The 22524-nt window shown below is 50.6% G+C and overlaps 1 protein-coding gene across 1 annotated transcript in view; it reads left to right on the top strand.

The window, feature by feature from the left end:
• Pkn1 (protein kinase N1) overlaps positions 1–22369 on the top strand; it is a 30591-nt gene extending 8222 nt beyond the window's left edge. The window contains exons 3-22 of the mRNA XM_059264366.1: positions 372–523; positions 1002–1137; positions 7061–7206; positions 7711–7924; positions 8377–8571; positions 10662–10771; positions 10866–11009; positions 14703–14778; positions 14861–15002; positions 15091–15184; positions 18775–18854; positions 18926–19001; positions 19091–19182; positions 20183–20359; positions 20562–20624; positions 20741–20817; positions 21076–21218; positions 21446–21553; positions 21657–21737; positions 22095–22369. Coding sequence (XP_059120349.1) covers positions 372–523; positions 1002–1137; positions 7061–7206; positions 7711–7924; positions 8377–8571; positions 10662–10771; positions 10866–11009; positions 14703–14778; positions 14861–15002; positions 15091–15184; positions 18775–18854; positions 18926–19001; positions 19091–19182; positions 20183–20359; positions 20562–20624; positions 20741–20817; positions 21076–21218; positions 21446–21553; positions 21657–21737; positions 22095–22298 — 2510 coding nt within the window. The 3' untranslated portion in view covers positions 22299–22369. The remainder of the gene's footprint in view (positions 1–371; positions 524–1001; positions 1138–7060; positions 7207–7710; positions 7925–8376; positions 8572–10661; positions 10772–10865; positions 11010–14702; positions 14779–14860; positions 15003–15090; positions 15185–18774; positions 18855–18925; positions 19002–19090; positions 19183–20182; positions 20360–20561; positions 20625–20740; positions 20818–21075; positions 21219–21445; positions 21554–21656; positions 21738–22094) is intronic.
• Positions 22370–22524: the final 155 nt, after the last annotated feature.

Genomic DNA, 22524 nt, shown 5'->3' with positions numbered 1-22524 from the left:
AGAACTGAGCTGTACCAACAGAAACAGTGACCGAAAGCTCACACAGACCTCCCTGAGCCTGTCACACCCACATCTAGGGCACTACACTCCTGCCACCCCCCTGTGGCTTACAGACATAATCACACTCACACCAGTAGGCTTACACACCCTGAGGTAAATGGGGGCATTTATTTCAGCTAACCCAGGTGACCTGCATACCAGGTCACTAGCCTGCCATCCTTCATGCTGGGCCCATTCCTACACTGAGGGCCATGTGTCTCCTGCCTGTGACTGGCCCCAGGCTCTTTTCTGGGACAGCTCTGAGGCTGGGCTGGGGCAAGGTCTCCTGGGTACCCTGAAGTGGCAGGTGTGTGACTCTCTTGTTTCCTCAGATGCTCCCCAGTCCCTTGGAGAGGGCAGCCCTATCTGCTCATCCACCAACCTGAGCCGAGTGGCTGGCCTGGAGAAACAGCTGGCCATTGAGCTGAAGGTCAAACAGGGGGCAGAAAACATGATCCAGACCTACAGCAATGGCAGCACCAAGGTGGGACAGTGTTCTAGAATATTCCATCGCTGTGAGAGGAGGCTGTGTCCCAGTTAGCAACTACTAGTCCGCTTCCTGTCTGGTTTGGCCTGCTCTAGGCATCTTACATTACTGCAGTATACAGCCATTTGTCTGTGGCCCTGCAAACACCCAGATGTTCTGAGAGCTGAGGAGGATGTAGCTCCAGCTGGTCCGAACTGGACAGTGGAGATCCAGACTTTGCAGATAAGGGAAGTGAGGCCCAGAGAGTGGGGAGGGCATGGTTGAGGTCACAAAACTCAGCTGTTGGTGGCAGAGCTAGAATCGAAGCCCCTGGACTATCTGTCTCACTGTACTGGCCCCAGGACACTGGGAGTATGTGTTCTTGGATGCACACACGAGTGCTCTGACTTACCCAAGGCCTTCCTGGCATGGCAGCAGGGTTGGTGGTCAGACTTGAGTTCCCTGTCTTCTTGCCACCTTGCATGTCTGTCTCCAGGACCGGAAGCTGCTGTTGACGGCCCAGCAGATGCTGCAGGATAGTAAGACTAAGATTGACATCATCCGCATGCAGCTTCGCCGTGCGCTACAGGCTGGCCAGCTAGAGAGCCAGGTGGCTCCTGATGAGGCCCAAGGTGAGACTTTCCTCTGGACATTCCTGGGGTCAACCTTCACCCCTTAATGCTTTGCTGTGGAGGGCAAGGAGGCAGGAATTAATTTCACTGTGAATGGAGCCTATTCCTGCCCATCTCTGACTTTTCCTTTTGTCCCATTCAAGATTTGGGCTGGGATAGTTGTTGCCAAATGCCACCCTCAGGCCAAATGCACCCGCTGGTTTGTTTGGTTCTTCTTTCTTCCTTTTCTTTCTTCCTTTTGTTGTGTTCAGGATAGAGTCCAGAATTCCTATATACCAGGCCTGTGTTGTATTATTGGACCATGCCCCAGCCCTTCACTGGTAGATACTATGTAGGCTCTACCATTCAGTCACACCCTATCCCCCCCTTTTTTTAAAAAAAGAGTTGCTTGTTTTAAAGAATTATTTTTATGTATGTGTGTGCACGCACATTATGTAAGCAGGTTCCCCCAAAGGCCCAAAGAAGGCATCAGATCTCTGGAGCTGGAGTTACAGATGACTGAGTCACCCGGTGTGGGTCTAGGGAACCAAATCTGAGTCCTCTGGAAGAGCAGCAAGCTCTGCAATGATCAAGCCATCTCTCCAGCCCTGTCCTTTGGTTGCTTTTAGTTTAGTTTAGTTTAGTTTTGAGAGAGGATCTTTCTACATAGCCCTGCCTGTCCTGAAACTCAGTCTGTAGCCCAGGCTGGCCTCAAACTCACAGGGATCCTTCTACCTCTGCCTCCTGAGTGCTGGGATTAAAGGTGTGCATTACCATATCCAGCCTGTTTTTGTGTTTTGAGACAAGGCCTCATTATATAGCCCTGGCTGGCTTTGAACTCTCTGTGTAAACCAGGCTGCCTCTAACTCACAGAGATCCACCTACCTGCCTCTGCCTCCTGAGTGCTGGGATGAGTGTGCCACCATTCCCTACTCCATCCTTTTCATTTTTATTTTGAGAAAGGTTTCACTGTGTGACCTAGGCCAGACTTGAACTTTCAGTTCCTCCCTGCCTTCGCCTTAGGAGTGTTTGAATTACAGCAGGCCCAGGTGTGCTTTTGTAAACAAAGTTTTACCGGCACACAGGTATTTTTTTTCATGTTTGCTTTTCACCACATCCACAGAGCTGAGGAGTGGTGATCAAGCCTCAGTGAGCCAGGTGTAGTGACGCAGGTGTCGTCTCTTAGCATGCTGGAGGCTGAGGCAGGGGAGTTTTGAGCCCGACCTCAGCTTCAACTACACAGCAAGATCCTGCCTCAAAAAGGCTACAAAGTTTAATATATCTCCCGTCCAACTCCTTATGGAAATGGGCGTAGGAGTCTGGGTCATGTGGCTCCCTTATCACATTAGTCTGTGACACATCTGTCCAAAGCTGTAGGTGTTCCCAGTGTGGTTGCATATTACTTGTGTGTGCAGGCCCAAAGCTATATCTATTTATTAAATATATATTTTTTAATTAATTAATTAATTAATTTTTGGTTTTTTCGAGACAGGGTTTCGCTGTGTAGCTTTAAATACATTTTTTAAATATTATTAAATACATATTATAAATGAATGTATACATATATGTTATGAGGACCTGGAGAGATGACTCAGTGGTTAAGAGGCTGACTGCTCTTCTAGAGCATGCAGGTTGAGATTCCCAGGGTCCACATGGTGGTTCACAATCTATAACCAGTACCAGGGGATTCAGTACATTTTTCTGGCTGATGTGGGCACCAAGTGCATGACATGGTGCACAGACATAATGCAACCAGAACATCCATACAACATAAAAATAAAATAGAAAAAAAAAGATATTTAAATATACCAACAAAAGCAATTTCGTGAAGAAAGGGCTTATTTGGCTCACAGTTCCAGGCTTCCGTCCATCATTTTAGGGACATGTTGGCAGCAGGAACTTGAAGGGGCCAGTAATCACAGCCACTGCCAAGAGTAAAGAGCAGGGAATGACACACGCATGCTGGTGCGCAGTTTGCTTCTTCGCCCTCACACGATCCAGTCTCCCCTGCCCAGGGAGTGGGACTGCACACAGCAGGGGGTCTTTCCTGGTAATCAAGACCCCCCCCCCACACACACACACACAGGCCATCTTTATCTAGACAATCCCCCTTGAGACTCCCTCACTAGATAATTCTAGATTGTGGCAAGTTGTGGGTAAAACCAATTTTTATCAGTGCTAGGCACCTGAGTGTGGCACACTCCTTTAATTACAGCATGCAGGAGGCAGAAACAGGCAGAGCCTTGTGAGTTCCATGCCTGCCAAGGCTACACAGTGAGACGAAACAAACAGAAACAGCATCACAGATGCCAAGAGCTAGGCATCAGTCGTGGTCACTGTGAATACTGTGTGCCACTCTGACAGGCAAAGGAGCATCAGCTGTTGATGAGCTCTGAACGGTAGTGTCTGTCTGCATCACTGTGTGTGTACGTTGTGTGGCAGAGGATGTAATAGCCAGTGTGTGATTATGTGTAAGGCGACATGTCCCTGTAACCCTGTAGCTGTGTCCATGCCAATTGTTGTAGACAACTAAAGGCATAGGGTGACTGTTTTGAGATACTTGTTTACACTGCATGAAGATGTGTCTATGTTTTGCCTCACCTGTCTAAGGCACCTGATTGGTTTGTTTTTTGTTTGTTTGTTTGTTTGGTTGGTTTTTTGGTTTTTCAAGAAAGGGTTTTTCTGTGTTGTTTTGGTGCCTGTCCTGGATCTCACTCTGTAGACCAGGCTGGCCTCGAACTCACAGAGATCCGCCTGCCTCTGCCTCCAGTGCTGGGACTAAAGGTGTGCGCCACCACCACCTGGCTACCTGATTGGTTTAATAAAGAGCTGAAGGGTCAATAGCTAGGCAGGGGAGGTTAGGCAGGATTCTGGGTAGAGAGAGGAACTCTGGGAAAAAGACACCAGTGAGACACTGAGGAAGTTGGATGTATATTACAGAGGATAGGTAATTAGCTACAGAATGTAGGTTAATAGAAACAGGTTGGGCTAAGTTATAAGAGCTAGTTGGGAACAAGCCTAAGCTAAAGGCCAGGCTTTCAGAATTAATAATAAGTCTCTGTGTCATTATTTGGGGGCTGGTGGTCCAAAGAAAGGCTGACAAGAAAGTCCAGCTACCGGTGACTGAGTCAGGGTAACAGTGGTTCTGTCCTCAAAATGCCATGAATGGATGTGATGGTCCTGTGCCTGTGAGTGACAGACGTCCTGTGCCTGTGAGTGACAGACGTCCTGTGCCTGTGAGTGACAGACGTCCTGTGCCTGTGAGTGACAAGTGTCCTGTGCCTGTGAGTGACAAGTGTCCTGTGCCTGTGAGTGACAGACGTCCTGTGCCTGTGCACAGCTTGTCATCTCTGGGCTACCAGGGACCATGCTTCACGTTGGGCTTGATCCTCTTGTGCCTTTGTCGTGGGGATGACCCCACTTTCTCTACCAGTGACACTGGGTCCCCACCTGTTGGCACTGGGGCTGCTTCTGTATGTGTCACGTGGTCGTGTTTCCTGTCTTGGCCCTCTGCCCTGTCCATATGGCAGTGAGGTGGTGTGCCTAGGATTCTCCCAAGACTTGAGTCAGACAACTCCTCCTCCTCTTCTTCCTCTTCCTCCTCTCATCTTCCTCTTCCTTCTCCCCTCTTCCCTCTTTTTTTTCCTGTCCTCCCTCCCCCTTCCCTTCCTCTCTTATTGTTTTATTTTATGTATGTACACATGTTTCACCTGCATGTCTGTGCACCGTACATGTGTCTGGTTCCTGTGGAGGTCAGAAGAGGGCATCGGATCCCCTGGAGCTGGAGTTACAGTAGATTGTGAGCCACCATGTAGGTGCTGGGAACTGAACCCAGGTCTTCTGGAAAAACAAAGTGCTTTGCACCACCGTCTTCTTTTGGGACAGTCTTCACTGTAGCCCAAGCTAGCCTCATACTTGCTAGGTAGCCCAGGTTGACCTAGAACTTGTGGTCGTTCTGCCTCAGCCTCCTGAGTGCTGGTATCACCAACCTGCACAACTACACCCACCTTCGTCCTAGGACTTTTGCCACATTATGACTCTGCCCATTTTCTTCTTTCTTTTTTTCTTTTTATTCTTTTGTTTGTTTTGTTTTTGTTTTTGAGACAAGGTCTCACTATGCAGCTCTGGCTATCCTGGAATTCACTGTGTAGTGCAGGCTGACCGTGAACTACAGAGATCTATCTGCCTCTGCCTCCTGAGGGCTGGGATTAAAGACGTGTGTCACTATACCATTGGGTTTGACCCTGTGCTTGGGCATAAGGATGTCAGTGTGTGTGTATGTGTATGTATTATGTATGTATGTATGTATGTATGTATGTATGTATGTATGTGCACGCGCATGCGCGCCTGTGTATGCATGTGTACACATAGCTCTAGAGGCCAAAGGTCAGCATCAATTGTCTTCCTGTATCAATCTCTACTTTAATTAACTAATTGATTTGGTACAGGATCTCTGACTGCCCTAAAATTCTTTTTGTTGTTGTTGTTGTTGTTGTTGTTTTGTTTTTTTGAGACAGGGTTTCTCTGTAGCTTTGCGCCTTTCCTGGAACTCATTCTGTAGCCCAGGCTGGCCTTGAACTCACAGAGATCCGCCTGGCTCTGCCTTCCAAGTGCTGGGATTAAAGGTGTGCGCCACCATCTCCTGGCGCCCTAAAGTTCTTTTTTAATTAAAAAATTATGTGTGTGCCCATGTGCCATGTGTGTGGGTGCCTGGAGAAGGAAGAAGATCCCACTTGGAGCTCTTGTTACAGACAGTTGTAAACTGCCCAACATGGGTGCTGGGAACTAAACCTTGGTCCTCTGCAAGAGTAGCAAGTGCCCTTAACCACTGAGCCATCTCCCAGGTCACTATTCTTGATGTTTTGAGACAAAGCCTCACTCTGTAGTCCAGGCTGGCTTTGAACCTTTGGCAATTCTCCTGCCTCAGTCTCCCAGGTGCTGTGATTATAGGCTTGTGCTACTATGACCATTTTTTTTCTTTTTGTTCATTTTTTTCTATTTATTTATTTTTGTGTATGTTTTGGCACAAGAGAATGAGGTCAGAGGTCAACTTTTGGGGGTCAGTCTCTCTCTCCACTATGTGGGTTCTGGCAATCAAATTCAGGTTGCCGGTCTTGTTAGCAGGCTCCCCGCCCTTTGCTTCCTTCTTTTGCTTTCTTTCGTTTTTGGGTAGGGTTCATGTAGCCCAGGCTGGCCTGGGCCTCACTATGGAACTTTAACTTCTAAACTTCTGGCTCTGTATCTCGAGTCCTGGAATTAGAGGTGTGCTCCACCACATTTGGCTTTTTGTTCGTTTGGTTTTTTAGTTTCTTATTTTATTTGTCCTTGCTGCTCGTGTGTGTGTGTGTGTGTGTGTGTGTGTGTGTGTGTGTGTGTTACACTGCTAGCTATGTGGCTTCTTCTCTTGTGACCTCATCTAGCCCAGAGGCCCCATCTCCAAATACCATCTCATTAGAGTTGAAGTCCACATTCAGTGGACTTACTGTGCCCCCATGGGTGGCAGTTCATTAGGACGTGCAGGGTCCCCACATCTTTGGAATGTCTGAGTTATGTCTTGATGACAGTCCCTTGGTGAAAGATGTAATGTATGGGTGATGGCCACTGGGTGTAGATAGTGTCTGCTCTTGTAGATTATAGTGTTCCCTTTGTGCTGTGCTGTTCCCTGGGATGACGAGGCTGTTACAGTCTGTCTGTCCCTGAGTCTGGATTATAAATGTGCCTGTGTGCCATTTCTATGAATGTGCTTGGGTAACCATGTCCCTAGGGTTATGGTGTTTGAGTAAGAGTGACTGAGTTTGGGTGGAAGTGTGACAGTCCCTTCCAGTGGAAAAACCATGATGCACTTTCGGTGGTGTGTGTGGTGTGTCTGTGTCTGTGCATGGTGGTGCGTTGGGATCAGGCTAGTCTGAAGGATGTCTCACTGTCACATGGCCCATGCCTGTAGGGGGTCCAGACCTGGGGGCGGTAGAGCTTCGAATTGAGGAGCTGAGACACCATTTCAGAGTGGAGCATGCGGTGGCGGAAGGTGCCAAGAACGTCCTGCGTCTGCTCAGTGCTTCCAAGGCCCCAGACCGCAAGGCAGTCAGCGAGGTGACACCCAGGGCTTCTGCTAGGGGAGGGGCATTCAAGAGAGGCGGGAGGATGGGGTCCGGTACATAGAGAGAAGGGGAAATTCAACAGAAACAGCTCACGGTGAGATGGAGCTGCGGTGAGATGGAGCTGCGACCCAGATGGCCTGCCGCAATAAGAGGAGCTCATCAGGATAAATCCTAGGAGCAGGGCGGAGTCTCGGGGAGGGGTGGAGCCTAAACTGGGGCCTGTGAGAGGTAGAGCAGCAGCGGGAGGCGGGCCTTTATGTGAGGTGGTGGGCCCTGGTGAGAAGCAGACAGGCCTCCAGGAAGGAAAGGCTTTGGTGAGGATGGAGCCTCAGTGGGTCCTGGATCTAGGAAGGGCAAGGCCTAGTTTTTAAGGCTCCACTTGATGGCCCCAAATAGGTTTGAGGTTTAGGCCTCAGGGAGAAGTTGCCGGGGATGGACGGGTTCTTGGGGATAGGCCTATCTATGCCTGTCTTCAGCTCTCTGCCTTCTGTCTCAGGCTCAGGAGAAATTGACTGAATCTAACCAAAAGCTGGGCTTGCTGCGGGAGTCACTGGAGCGGCGCCTCGGGGAGCTGCCGGCTGACCACCCCAAGGGGCGGCTGCTTCGGGAGGAGCTCACTGCGGCCTCATCAGCCGCCTTCAGCGCAATACTGCCCGGGCCCTTCCCCGCCACGCACTACAGCACCTTGAGCAAGCCCGCCCCACTGACAGGTGAGCTCCAGACTGACCGCACCCTCGGAGCCTCGCTCCCAGACCTGGGTCCCAGACCTGGGTCTCCAGGCTTCTCAGCCCTGAATGCTGCTTATCCCACCGCCTCCTTCCCCTTCTTATCCTGGTCCCCATCTCTGCCTCTGCTAGCCAAGCCACCCCATCTTCTTGCTCTCTTCTGATTCTAGACTCTGCCCAGTCACTAGCCCGTGGCAGATCGTTAAACCTTAGCCCCATACCTACTCTCTTCCTTAGGCCTCACTTTTGGCTGCCCTGAGCATTTTTTTTTCTCTCAGAACGTCAGCACCCTGAGCCTCCTTAAACTACTTGTCCTGTCCTCTGACCCCGTGTCAGGCCCCCACTAGCTTTCTCCGACGCCACTTGCATGAGCAGAGGTCCTTTCCCTGCTGCTCTGTCTCCTCAGCCTGCCTTCCATGAACCTGCCCTTCCTGCAGGGACCCTGGAAGTACGAGTGGTGGGCTGCAGGGATCTTCCAGAGACCATCCCCTGGAGCCCTTCCCCCTCAGTGGGGGCATCCGGGGCTCCTGACAGTCGCACCCCTTTCCTAAGCCGCCCAGCTCGGGGCTTTTACAGCAGAAGTGGAAGCCTTAGTGGACGGAGCAGCGTCAAGGGGGACGCTGAAAACACAAGTGAGTGAGTGGGTGGGTGGGTGGGTGGGCGGGGGTGTCTGCGTTTGTGGTGTTTTATCATTGATCTGTCCATTTGCGTGTTTATTTAAGGCCGGCGTTTCGCTGTGTGGCCCAGGCTGCCCTCAGATTCTGGGCTCAGCTAGGACCACAGGGGCACTGACTTTTGTACTATTAAATGGGCACCGGAGAGGACCCCAACCCACATCAGGTATCTCCTAACTGCTATAACTGCAGTTCTAGGGGATCTGATGCCCTCTTCTGACCTCCCTGGTCACTATACTCATGTGCACAAACTCCCACTCAGATATACACATATATACATAATTAAAAAATAAAAATTAGGGGCCTGAGAGATGGCTCGGCAGTTAAGAGCACTTGCTGCTCTTGTAGAGGACCTGGGTTCGGTTCCCACCATCCATAGAGTTGTTCACAGCTCTTCATAAATTCAGTTCTAGGGTATCTGATACCCTCTTCTGACCTCTTCAGGTACCAGGCACACAACTAGTACACATACATACAAGCAGGCAAAATACTCATACACATAAAAATACAAGTAGATAAATAAAAATTAAGATTAAATACATAAAATACAAAATGAGGGTACAAAATGAGGTGACATTCATTGGCATGACTTACCAAAACAGTAACAACAAGACAAAACAAAAACCCCACAAACGTAAGGAAGGATGTAGAGAAATTGGAACCTGCATACATGGGGTGTGGGAATAGAGTAAAGCAGTAAAGCTACTTCCCAGCTACTGTGGGAAGTAGCACAGGGCTGGGGACATGGAACAGTGGTGGAGCTGCCTAGACTCCCCCAGTGGCCGGAGTGTGACTCAGTGGTAGAGTTCCTGCCTGTAATCCCCAGTGAGGGGCTGGGATCACGGGCTGGGGTAGAGCACTTGCCTAATATATTTGAGGCCTCGTTCCATCCTAAGCCCAGCAAACATAAAAAAGGAAATTAGCAATAACCACGTGACCTAGCAATTCAGCTTCTGTGTGTCCATCAAAGAATTGAGTGAGGGTCTGAGGTGTTAGACACCCAGTTTGTGGCATTATTCATGATGGTAAAAGGAGAAGCCATGTCCATGGATGGAGAGGCACACTGTGTTTTAGGCAAACAGTGGACTAAGATTCAGTCTCAAAAGCAAGGAGACTATGTGCCATGCCGCAGCATGGATCAACACCGAGGACTGTGTGGTAAGTGAAAGAAGCCAGTCACAAGAAGACAAGGACCGCCTGATTCTACTCATAGCGTGTCACAGAGCCATCAGACCCTCGGAGACAGGAAACAGAATGGCAGGTGCTGGGCTAGAGAGTGTTTACTAGGGAAAGAGGTTTACATCTTCTTAAACTGAAGCTCAGAGCCTGTCTGGAGTGAAGGAGATGAGTGGTATTGGTAGGGCATGGCAGTAGGCCAGGGACAGAGGTTGTGTGTAGTGCTCACCTAGCATATGTGAGGTCGTTAGTTTGATTCCCAGCACTGGATAAACCAGGTATGCTAGCACACAGCTGTAATCCCAGCAGGCTTGGAAGTAGAGACAGGGCAATAAAAAGTTCATAATCAAAAAAAAAAAAAAAAAAGTTCATAATCAGCCTAGAAGTGTATCCAAGGCTAGCCTGAGCTACACAAGACTCTGTCTCAAAAACAAACTAACCAGACGCACGTCTGGTATCATACAAACCTCCCAGAATTTAGGAGGTAGAAGCAGGAAGGGCAGAGAAGTTCAGGGCCAGCCTGGGCTACATGAAACACTATCTCAACTTAAAACAAAAATGAGGACTGACATAGTGGTGCGTGCCTGTAATCCTCACACCTAAGATGCTAAGGTGGGAGGATTCAAGGCCAGTCTGTGTGACATAGTGAGTTCTAGGCTAGCCTGGTCTTTGGAGTAAGATTCTGTCTCAAAACCAAAAGGAAAACACACAAAATGAACAATCTCTTCTCCCCAAACCCACCATCTGAATTGAAGGCTTTACTGTGCAAGGCAAGCTAGCAGAATGTTGAGGGAGGTCTTTAGGAAGACATGGACAAGATGTGGAGCAAGCACGCCCCCTCCCCCCTTTCTTCCTCCCTCTCCTGCTTTCAGCTGAGGTCAGCACTGTGCTCAAGCTGGACAATGCAGTGGTGGGACAGACAGCCTGGAAGCCATGTGGCCCCCATGCCTGGGACCAGAGTTTTACCCTGGAGCTGGAAAGGGTGAGCTGAACTGGGGGACAGTGGGTCAGAGGAGGAGGAGTTTGGGCTTCAGACACCTGAAATGATGGCCCCATCCCCATTCTTCTCCCTCAAGGCCCGGGAGCTGGAGTTGGCTGTGTTCTGGCGGGACCAGAGGGGCCTGTGTGCGCTCAAATTTCTGAAGTTGGAGGACTTCTTGGACAACGAGAGGCATGAGGTGCAGCTAGACATGGAACCCCAGGGCTGCCTGGTGGCTGAGGTACAGCCTGATGACCCCTGACCCCTTGCCCCTGGTTGTCCAGCTTGGGGAGATTCACTTCAGATGGCTCTGAGCCTTCCTGGGAAGTAAGGCTCCTGAAAACTGGGAAGGAGGCCAGGGGTAGCATGTCTCACCTAAGAAAGGCTCAGCAGTAACAGACCACATATGTGATGAGTTCCCAGAAGATTGTGCTCAGCAGATTACATGTTGATCTGGTGATGGGGCTCAATGGGTGGAATGCTTGCCTAGCATGCACCAAGCCCTGGGTCCCATTTCTAGTCCAGATAAAACTAGATGTGGGGGCTGGAGGGATGGGTCAACAGTTGAGAGCACTGGCTGCTCTTCCAGAGGACCTGGGTTTGATTCCCAGCACCTACATGGCCACTCACAGCTGTCTGTTAACTCCAATTCCAGGGGTTCTGGCCTCTTTGGTCACTAGGTACACATGTAGTGCACAGACATACGTGTAGGAAAAACACCCTGAAATAAACATGAAATAAACAAAAAAAACTAGCTGTCATATAACCTCAAGCCACATGGTGAACAGGAGGCCAGGAATATAAAAGATTTACCAAAAAACAAACCCAAAGCCAGGTGGTGGTGCACACTTTTAATCCCAGCACTCTGGAGGCAGAGGTAGGTGGATCGCTGAATCTGAGGCCATTCTGGTCTACTGAGCAAGTTCCAGGACAGCCAAAGCTACATAAAGAAACCCTGTCTCGAAAAACCAAGGAGAAGAAAGAGAGAGAGCGCCTACCTTAAAAACAAACAGCTGGATGTGGTGGTGCACACCTTCAATCCAGCACTCTGAAAACAGGCAGGCAGATCTGAGTTTGAGGCAGCTTGATCTATATAATGTGTTCCAGGCTAGCCAGGCCTACATAGAGAGACCCTGTCTGGAAAACAAAAACAAGCCCCAAACCCCTATTTTCTGCCACTTCAGCCTGGGCTATATAGTGAGGTCTGTGTCAAAAAACCAAACTCTGTGGTGAAGCCTACTATGGAGCATGAGGCTAGCACGCTCAGAGCCCTGGCTTCCATCCCCAGCACGACAAGACAGCAGCAACAACCATCTAAACAGAGATAAGATGCTGCTGGTGCCGAAGAGCCAGTGAAGGCCGCACCTCACAGAACTTCCTGGAGCTCCGTTTTCACCGAGCCTATCGTGTTGAGTTCCTTTGTGGATAGAATGTTCTGTCTGAAGTGTAGCTAGTGTAAGTGGAAACCAAAGTTTTTACCTCACTGAAGTTTTAAGTAATTTAAATTTTGATCTCCACACATGGCAACTATACAGGAACACTCTGAGTCTAGAATTCAATACCTGTAATGTGTTGGAGTTGGGAATACTAAACTAAATCATCATGGTTTCCCTTCATAGGTGACCTTGTCATCACTGGGGGCTTCTGAAACAAAGAGCCAGGCTCTATCCTTTACGTTTCTGATTCAGTCGAAGAGATACAGGGGCCTGAGAATATATTTCTAGAAGTTCCCAGGTCCATAAGGCGTTTTTCTGTCAGTGTGATAAATACCTGAAATAATCAAAGAGAGAGGGTTTATTTTGGCCATGGTTTCTGTCCATGGCCCCTTAGCCCCACTCATCTAGGTTTATAGCTGTAGCAGGAATCTTAGAGAGTCTTATTAATAAAATCAAACCCGAGGCCAGTTATTGGGGTGAACACTGGATGATCAGAGAGACAGAACAAGCCACAGCTATCTCACCTTGCCAATTCCTCAGTTGGTCCTGTTTCCTCATCCCAATGGCTCTCAGCTGAACTGTGCTCGAAACCTAAAAGCTTAAAATGCTTAACCAGCCAAATGCTTCTAGTTTCTGGTCCTCACGCCTTATAAACCTTTCTGCTTTCTACCACCACTCCCTGGGATTAAAGGCTGCTTTCTGGGATTAAAGGCTGCTTTCTGGGATTAAAGGCATGAGTCACCAGGCCTGGCTGTTTCCAATGCGACCTGGAACTCACAGAGATCCAGAGGGATTTCTGTCTCTGGAATGCTAGGATTAAAGGTGTGTGCTAACATTTTCTAGCCTAAATATCTTGTGGCTTTTCTGTTCTCTGACCCCAGATAAGTTTATTAAGGTACACAATATTTTGGGGAACACAATACCACCACATGTAGCTCAGCATGTTATCCAGCAGTACAAGTGCAGGAGGCCTGTGCACCTAATGGGATGCCGAAGCAAAGAGACACAGGAAGGAGCTGGGCTCCTGATATCCTGTATGAGGACATGCCCCAAAGACATCACTTCCTCCCACTAGGACCTGCTCTAAAGCTTACACACACACCCCCCCAACTAGAACCACAGGCTTGTGACCAAATCTTCAATACACAGGGCCATTTGGGGACATTGCTCAGCTCAACAACAGTGCCAGATGATGCCAGTGTGGCCAACCTGGGACCACACTTGGGAATCAAGTCAGTAGATGATGTGACACTGGTTTCTGGACTCACACATCAGTCTTGTTGGTTCAGACCCCTTCCTTCCCTCCAGAGGGGGGTCTAATTGCCTGCTTCCTCCATTTCCAAAATGGAAGCCTGTTATGGTTTGAATATGAATGTTCCCTCTTAAGTACTCTTCCTGTGGCTGTGGTAAACTACCCTAACAGAAGCAGTTTAAGGAAGAATGGGTTTCTTTTGGCTCACAGTCCATCATGGTGGGGAAGCCAAGACAGTGGGAACTGTAAGTGGCTGGTCACTTGCGTAGGAAGTGACATCAGGGAGCAGAGGTGACTGCTGGTCCAGGATCCCCACCTAGGGAAAGGTGCCTCTCACATTGGGTGTGTCCTTCCCTGCCAGGCATAACTACCTTGGGCAATCCCTCACGAGTATGCCTCGAGGCTGGCCTTCCTCACGAGTATGCCTCGAGGCTGGTCTCCTAGGTGATTCTGGTCAAGTTGATAACTAACACTAACTATTGCAACCCCCATGAGGGCTTGTGTTTGCACACTTGTTCCCCAGTTGGTGGCTGTTTTAAGAGGTTATAGAACCCTCGGGAGGTGGAGCCTCACTTAGGGAAGTGTGTCACTAGGGGACAGACCATGAGGACTATAGTTAGGCCTCCTTCCTGCTGGCTTTCTGCCTCCTGGTCCTGGGAGAAGTGTCTGCTTCAGTCTTGTGCCACCGTGAACCTCACTGCCTGAGCTGCATGTCTCCTTCCGTGACGGACTGTGTTCCCTAAGCTGTGCACAAGGACAGACTACTCTGTCAGTGAGGAGAGAGCAGTGCAGCGCTTCCGAAGGCAAGCAGTGAGTTGTGTTGATCCTCTGTCCTCAGGACAACAGGCCCGAGGAAATAGACTCAAAGGCAGCAGGTTTCCTTGGGTCCGTGGTCTCAGGTCACAACGGTTTGACCCCATTGCTTCCAGGTTGTGGCGAAGCACGACATGGAGTAGAGCTGTTCTCTCTCATGCTGACAGGGAGACAGAGGGAAGAGAAGAGAGGAGGAGGTCTGGTAGTGATGACACCTTTCCTCTTCCCACTAATCCATCGTGCTCTGAACCCATCAGGAGATGAATCCATGAGGGAGGTCATTGCACTGTGCACGCACAGTCACTGCCGAAGACTTAGCTTTACATGTTTGCTAGAGTCAAACCACTTGCCCTCAGAGACGCCTAGTGCCCTGTACTTAAGGTCATGAGTGCCTCTGTTCCTGAGACCACTGCAGCTGAGCATGTCCCCACAGGTCACCTTCCGCAACCCCATCATTGAGCGGATCCCTAGGCTCCAAAGGCAGAAAAAAATCTTCTCCAAGCAGCAAGGTAAGGAGAGGCCCGAGCACCGGGTGGGCCGGCGCGGGAACCTCGGGATGTCAAGGCGGGGACCCTAGCCTTGCTATCCTAGGGAAGGCGTTTCAGCGTGCCAGACAGATGAACATTGATGTGGCAACTTGGGTGCGGCTGCTCCGGAGACTTATCCCTAATGCTGTCACCACGGGCACCTTCAGTCCCAACGCATCTCCAGGTGCCGAGGTCCGGCACACTGGGTAAGGAAGGAGAATGGCCCCAGTCTTACCTGGCCCTCCTGTTTCCAGGGTGCTAGGTCCCCAACTCATCCCCCTCCCTCTCCTGCAGAGATATATCCATGGAAAAGTTGAACCTTGGTGCTGACTCAGACAGCTCGTCCCAGAAGAGCCCACCAGGGCTGCCCTCCACCTTATGTAGCCTGGTGAGTGTTCACCTCCTCTAAGCAGGGCAGCCTAGGGAACCAGCTAATTTTTCAGAAACCTCCAGGAACTAACCAAGGATCACACAGTAGGACCAGGCTTTTTGTTTGTTTGTTTGTTTGTTTGTTTTTGTTGAGTATAGTTTCAGGCTTTGAACTCTTTGAACTCCTGCCCCTCCTGCCCCTGTCCCCTGAGTGCTGAGACTACCAAGCCTGGCGTATAGGGTACCGATGATGAAATCCAGGGCTTTCTGCATGCTAGGCAAATGCTCTGCCAACTGAACTACATCCCAGTACCTCAGCTGTTTCTATCCTAGCTTCAGAATGTCAGCTGGGAAGCTGGGCAAAGTGATGTGAGCATAGCATCCCAGCAAGGGGAGGCTGAGGCAGAGTGGTCACCACAAGTTTGAGTCTAGCCTAGACTACATAGCAAGTTCTAGGCCAGCTTGGGCTACACACCCAGACCCTGTCTCAGAAACCAAAGCTAGGGGGATGTGAGCTTGGGGGCTAGAGATTCTCTCTCTAGCAGAGCTCTTGAGCAGTGTGCTTACAGCTCTGGGTTCTATCCCCAGACTGAACAAGAAAAAAGAAACATGAACCGTGAGATAGTGAGAAAGGGCAGAAAAGGTGCCCACCTGTGATTCCTGCTCTGGGGAGTGAGAACTCAGGTCATCTTCAACTATGTAGCAGATTTTGGGGGGGGGGCATTTTTCTTTTCTTTTTGAGATTATAATATAATTATACCAGTTCCCTCTTCCTTTTTTTCCCTCCAAGTCCTCCTGTAGACCCCTCCTTGCTCTCTTTCAAATTCATGGCCTCTTTTTTCATTAATTGCTGTTGCATGCATATATGTATGTGCAAACATTTATATATTCCTAAATACAACCTGTTCAGCCTTTATAATGTCACATATTTATATGATTTCAAGGCTGAGCATTTAATATCGGATAACCAGTTATTATTGTACTTTTCCCTGGGGAAGACTAATTCTTTTACTCTAAGCATCCCTTAGATGCCTGTAGTTCTTTGGATAGCGTTGAGGCCTCATGGGCTTTTCCCCATCCACTTTGGCATGTCTTGTTGTTACTGTCCTTGTTCAGCTCACAGCTGGGCAGTCATGCTGTGGAGACTTTACAGGTGTAGCTTCTGACACCTGAAGGAGACAGTCCCATAGCAAACCCCCATCCTCTGGCTCTCAGAGTTGTTCCCCCTCCTCTTCCAGAGTCCCTGAGCCTTAGGTGTGGGAGAGTTTTGTAGATGTGTCCACTGGGACTGGGCCCCACAGCTCTGGATTCTGATTGGTTGTGGTTTTCTGTAGTGGTCTCCATCTGTAGCAAAGAGAAGTTTCATTGATGATAGGTGAGGACTGCACTCACCTGTGGGTCTAAGGACAAGTATTTAGAGTGCAGTTAGGGATGGTGCTGGTTTAGTAAAGTGGAGGTTGCAGGTTCTCCTCCAAGAGCCATGACTTCACTGCCCTGGGCAGTTGGCTGGGTTTCTAGTACCCGGCATGGTTTCCCTCTGGTTGAGTGGGTCTTAAGTCCGGTTAGAGAGCTGTTGGTCCAAAACATGAAGGAAAAAAAATTTATATCAAAGACAGACTGTGTTGCTCTCTTGGTGGGGGTTACCAGGAGAAGTGGTAGTGCAGCTGTCTCCTCCAGCTGACTCCTCTAGCTCTGTGGTGAGCCTGTTGAATGCTGTGTGGATGAGTGGTTACAGCCAGGCTCCACGGTTACTCTCGATCACATAGTGGGAATGTCATAGATAGAACTTGTGTGGGTTACCAGATACCCCTTTTCTTTTTTTCCCTTGTCTTTGTTAGGGTTTCTATTGCTGTGAAGAGACACCATGACCATGGCAACTCTTATAAAGGAAAACATTTAATTGGGGCAACTCACTTATGGTTCAGAGGTTCAGTCCGTTATCATCATGGTGGGACATGGTGGCTTGCAGGGGACATGATGCTGAAGACGTAGTTGAGAGTCCTATATCTTACAGGAAACAGAAAGTGGTATGAGTATCACTCTGAGTGAAGCTTGAGCAAAAGATTCTTCAAAGCCCGCCCCAACAATGGCATACTTCCTCCAACAAGGCCATACCTCCTAATAGTGCCACTCACCATTTTATTTCACATTCCCTCCAACCATTTCTAGCGCTGGTAGACTATGTATCCATAGGCTGGCCCATTAGTATGCAGTATTTATCTATTTTCCTCTTATATTCATTTATTTGTTTGTTTGTTTTGGGTTTCTCTATGTTAACAGCCCTGGCTGTCCTGGATCTCACTCTGTAGACCAGACTGGCCTTGAACTCACAGAGATTGCCTTCTCTCTCCTGAGTGCTGGGGTTAAAAGTGTGTTCCACCACACCTGGCTTCTTTTTAAAGTTTCCATCTTTCTATTTATTTTGTGTGAACGTGTGTGCGCTCATGGAGGTCAGAGGAACAACTTGCAGGATTCAGTTCTCTTCTTCCACCATGTGGGTCCCAAGACTCAAACTCACGTTGTCAGGCTTGGCAACAAGCACCTTACCCACCAAGGCATGTTGTTGGCCATTGTCTTTTCTTTTCATATCGTACTGCTCAGCCTCCTGGGTGCTGAGACTGCACCACTGTACCTGGCTGCTCGGCCTCCTGGGTGCTGAGACTGTGCACCTATTTGTCCCCTTTTTCCATTTGGAAAGGAGACGGAAGATGGAACCCGGGCTCTCGCATGGCTAGGCCAGTGTTGTACCACAAATTGCACCCTCAGCACCTGGTTCTCTCTCTCTTTCAATGTGTATGTTTGTATGCTGTTGTTTTTTGGGGGGTGCACATATGTTACACCTCACAAGTGTGGATGTCAGGGGACAACGTGCAGGAGTTGGTTCTCTCCTTTCACTGTGTGGGTGCTGGGAGCTACCTCTGGTCACCAGACTTGGTATAGTAAGCACCCTCCCTTATCTGAGCCATCTTGAAGGCTGCCTCAGGCCTGATTCTCTTCAGTTATGTGCTCACGCGGCATGGTTAGGCTGGGATGAAGCTCTGTAGGAGAGCATTCACCTAGCAGGTGTGAGGTCCAAGATTCCATGCCCAGCAGTATAAATCAATCAATCTATCAGTCTGTCCAGGCTGAAACCAGAAAATAAAATAATCAGATAAAAGGTATTTGAATATGAAGTATACTGGGAGGAAAATGGAGCAGAGATGGACAGGGTGTTCTGAGGAGCTCTGTTTTTCAATAAGGAGTCAGCCGATACCTGCACAGGGTCACAGAAGGAGGGAGACCTGGGCCTGTTGATGCATGCCTGGGGTCTAAGTTACCCTGCAGGCTGAGGCAGAAAGATCACAAGTCCAAGGGTAGCTTGGGCAATTTGGTGAGGGCCTGCTCAAAGAAAATAAAGAGTGCCAGGGATAGCATGTGTGATGGCCCAGGTTCATCCCTAGTCCTACCAAAAAAAATCGTGTAAACCTGAAGGCAAAGTAATCTGAGAAGGAAAAGGTCCTGGGGAGGGGTGTGGGCCAGGCACGGGGGGGGGGGGGGGGGGCAGCTCAGGGCTCTGTTGGCTCTTGGGGATAGTTCTGACTTGTGGCTACTGTGACCTCTGTACCACAGAGTTCTCCAACCCATGAATCCACCACCTCTCCAGAGCTGCCTTCAGAGACCCCGGAGACCTCAGGCCCTGGCGTGTGCAGGTGATGCCCCTCCCTGGCCCCCCACACACTCCTGCCTACTCTCTGAGCTCACCAGCCCCCTTTCTCCACAGCCCCCTGAGGAAGTCACCCCTGAAGCTTGAGGACTTCAAGTTCCTGGCAGTGCTGGGTCGGGGTCATTTTGGGAAGGTGAGGCAGGGGAAGGGCCTAGGGGCTTGGCGTACTTCCTTCAAGGGCCCAGGCTGTCCACTAAGGCCCCTGTGCCCACTGTGTGCCAGGTGCTGCTGTCCGAATTCCGCTCCAGTGGGGAGCTCTTTGCCATCAAAGCCTTGAAGAAAGGTGACATTGTAGCCCGAGACGAGGTGGAGAGGTGAGGCCCTGTCCTGGCCCTTGAGGACTTCTGGGAAACAGACCAAGAGTAGTCACTATTGAGCATTTCAGTGAGAGAGACTCACGTGACTAGAACTTACGACCCTCTTACCTAAGAGCAATGACTTAGGAAGTAGTTACTGTGACTCATTTGTGCCCCCTTCTCCCCTTCCAGAGTGAGCACTGTTACTGTCTTCCATTCTGCCCATGATCTGACAGTCAGGGGTCACACAGCAGGCAGGCAGGAGGTTCAGGACTCAAATGTAGGGATGTGGGACCGCCTCAGTTCAGGGGTCAGGGTCCCAGGTTACAATCATGCCTCTGCCAGCTGTGCTTCCAGATGCTGGGGAAAGCTGGCCTCCCTTCAGAAGTTAGCCTTCTCATCTATCCATCAAATACCCATGGAAATGCCTTCCTCATAGGATTGTCTGGTGGATCAAGGAAGAAGGTTTATTTAAAGTATTCTTCACAGTCCTTGATCCCTTTAGAGGCGTCAAGCTGTCCCTAGACTTCCCGGTCACCTTTGTAATAACCAGGAACCTGATTCAAAGTTTAAATGAGTCAGGAATTTATTTACTGATCTGGAGAGAAGCCGGCGTGTCTGCCTTATGGCGTTGCTGTGCCCAGGTGCTTGAGGATGTTTCTGGTTGTGTGCTCCTTTGTGGGCTGAGCTTCCACTTCTCTCACGAGACAGAGAAGCCTTTCCACACCAAAGATCAGATCCGGTTCAGTCCTCACTGGTGCTGGTCCCTAACCCAGGCCCCACCATGGATTGGACTGCTCTGGTCAGCCTGAGCCTGTGCCCTCACCTGCTTCCCAAGACAATGCGTAGATGCTGGATGTGTAGCAACCCAGGCTGCCCAAACTGAGAGAGAGTAATCCAGTTGCCCAAAGTTGCACAGCAATGCAGGCCTTCCACAGAGATCTGCTGAGCGAGCCCCAGAGGGAATGGGCATAGGTCAGGGAGCAGCTGGGCCCTCTGACTTCTGCCTCCTGCCCAGCTTGATGTGTGAGAAGCGGATTTTGGCGGCCGTGACCAGGGCAGGACATCCCTTCCTGGTGAACCTTTTCGGCTGTTTCCAGACCCCAGAGCACGTGTGCTTTGTGATGGAGTACTCAGCGGGCGGAGACCTGATGCTCCACATCCACAGTGATGTGTTCTCAGAGCCTCGGGCTGTGTGAGTCCTTCCTCCAGCACCATGCCTCTCTCCTACCCGTCCTTGGAGGCCCCGCCCTCCCCTCCACCCTGCTTTCGCCCCTCCACCCTACCTCCCGCCCCTCCATCCTGAGGCCTGACTCCCACACAGCTTTGGGACCCCAGGGGTTAGGGATCCTGGCTCCTGTGGAGCCAGGCTTGTGTGATGTTGTACATCTCTGCAGCTTCTATTCGGCCTGTGTGGTGCTGGGGCTGCAGTTCCTCCATGAACACAAGATTGTCTACAGGTGTGTACATGAGAGCATGTTCTGCCCAGAGACTGGACATGCTAAGCTCTGTGTAGAGCCCCAGTCCCCACTGCCAATCATCCCTCTTTACATCCCCTGACACGCCCATTCCCCAGGGACCTGAAGTTGGACAATTTGCTCCTGGATACTGAGGGCTACGTCAAGATCGCAGACTTTGGCCTCTGCAAGGAGGGTGAGGGGCTGCAGTCCTGGGAAAAGAGGAGTAGGGGTGGGCTACCTTCTGTACGTAGGTGGTCAGGCGACATTTTCTTCTCTATGGGCTTTGTCTGCAGGCACCTTCTCACCCTAACAGCTTCAGGGTAGTTTCCCAACTGTGGTCGCCTCCCCCACCCCGGGTCACTCCCATACTGATTCGAGGGTAGGGCTGCCTCACGCTCTACTCCCCCGAACCACCAGTGGCTCACATGGCTTTGCACTCCACTCCACCCAGGGATGGGCTATGGAGACCGGACCAGCACATTCTGTGGAACCCCAGAGTTCCTGGCGCCGGAGGTTCTGACAGACACATCCTACACTAGAGCAGTGGACTGGTGGGGACTGGGCGTGTTGCTCTATGAGATGCTGGTTGGCGAGGTGAGGCATGCATGTGTCCCTGCCTGGGACGGGAATCTGCTCCTACTGCGCGTCAGCTTTGCCTCTGCGGTCTCAGTTTCTGTAACTGAAATGGGACACTTACCCTCTGTAAGCCAGGGCTGGTGCAAGGGTGGGTGCACCCCCAGGGGTAGGGCCCTTTGTTAGTGCCGGGTGAGCTGGATTGGCTAAAAGTGGGATCTTATTCAACCTGGCTCTCTGCCCTCCAGTCTCCGTTTCCCGGGGATGATGAGGAGGAGGTCTTTGACAGCATTGTCAACGACGAGGTTCGTTATCCCCGCTTCCTGTCGGCAGAGGCCATTGGCATCATGAGAAGGGTAAGCACACCCCCTACCTCCCCACCACGGAGTACAAGGTGGGCAGGAAAGGGTCTTGAGGGACGGGAATCGGATACACATTGGCATGTGCGTCATCCCACAGCTGCTGCGGAGGAACCCAGAGAGGAGGTTGGGATCCACTGAGCGAGATGCAGAAGATGTGAAAAAACAGCCTTTTTTCAGGGTGAGCAGACTTCCTCCCCACCCTGTCAGTCACCCCCAAGGACCTGGATGTTTCTCCCAGTTCATGCCCACCCCAAATCTAGTTGCTCCATCTCAAGAGTTTTGTCGCGCCGCCCCCCACCTCACCCCCCATCCGCCATGATTCCTCTCAAATGTTAGCTCCTTTTGTCTGTACCCCTCATTACCCCCACTCCTCACTCCCTCTGCTTCTCCAGGCCCATGGCATTCCAGGGCTATCCTGAGCTACCCCAGACTTCCTTGAGTGATCTGAGCTTCAGTCCCTCTGCACCTTGTCTATTTCTTGCTGGTCTCCAGACTCCCCTCAGTCTCCATCATGACTCTGTCCCCCTCTCCACAGACTCTGGGCTGGGACGTCCTGCTGGCTCGTCGCCTGCCCCCACCCTTCGTGCCTACACTTTCGGGGCGCACAGATGTCAGCAACTTCGATGAGGAGTTCACTGGGGAGTCGCCCACGCTGAGCCCACCCCGGGATGCCCGGCCCCTCACAGCTGCCGAGCAGGCGGCCTTCCGGGATTTCGACTTTGTGGCAGAAGGCTACTAGCCCCAAGCCCCTGCCTTGCCCAAGAGTTCTTGGTTTTTAAAAAGGCCTTTGGGGTTTACCCCATACATGCATTTTCAGCCTCTGTGTGCAATCTGGGGTAGGGTGTGCTTGGAGCAGGTGCCGGAGGCAGGCAGACTCAGGGACAGAACTGTGATGGGGCTCATTTGAAAGGTCAAGCTGGGAACATGCATTAGTGGGAAGCGAGGACAGGGCTCAGGGCTGTGTT

This window comes from Peromyscus eremicus, chromosome 5 (assembly GCF_949786415.1).
Source record: "Peromyscus eremicus chromosome 5, PerEre_H2_v1, whole genome shotgun sequence".
Taxonomy (NCBI): domain Eukaryota; kingdom Metazoa; phylum Chordata; class Mammalia; order Rodentia; family Cricetidae; genus Peromyscus; species Peromyscus eremicus.
This window is presented reverse-complemented; position numbering and strand designations above follow the sequence as displayed.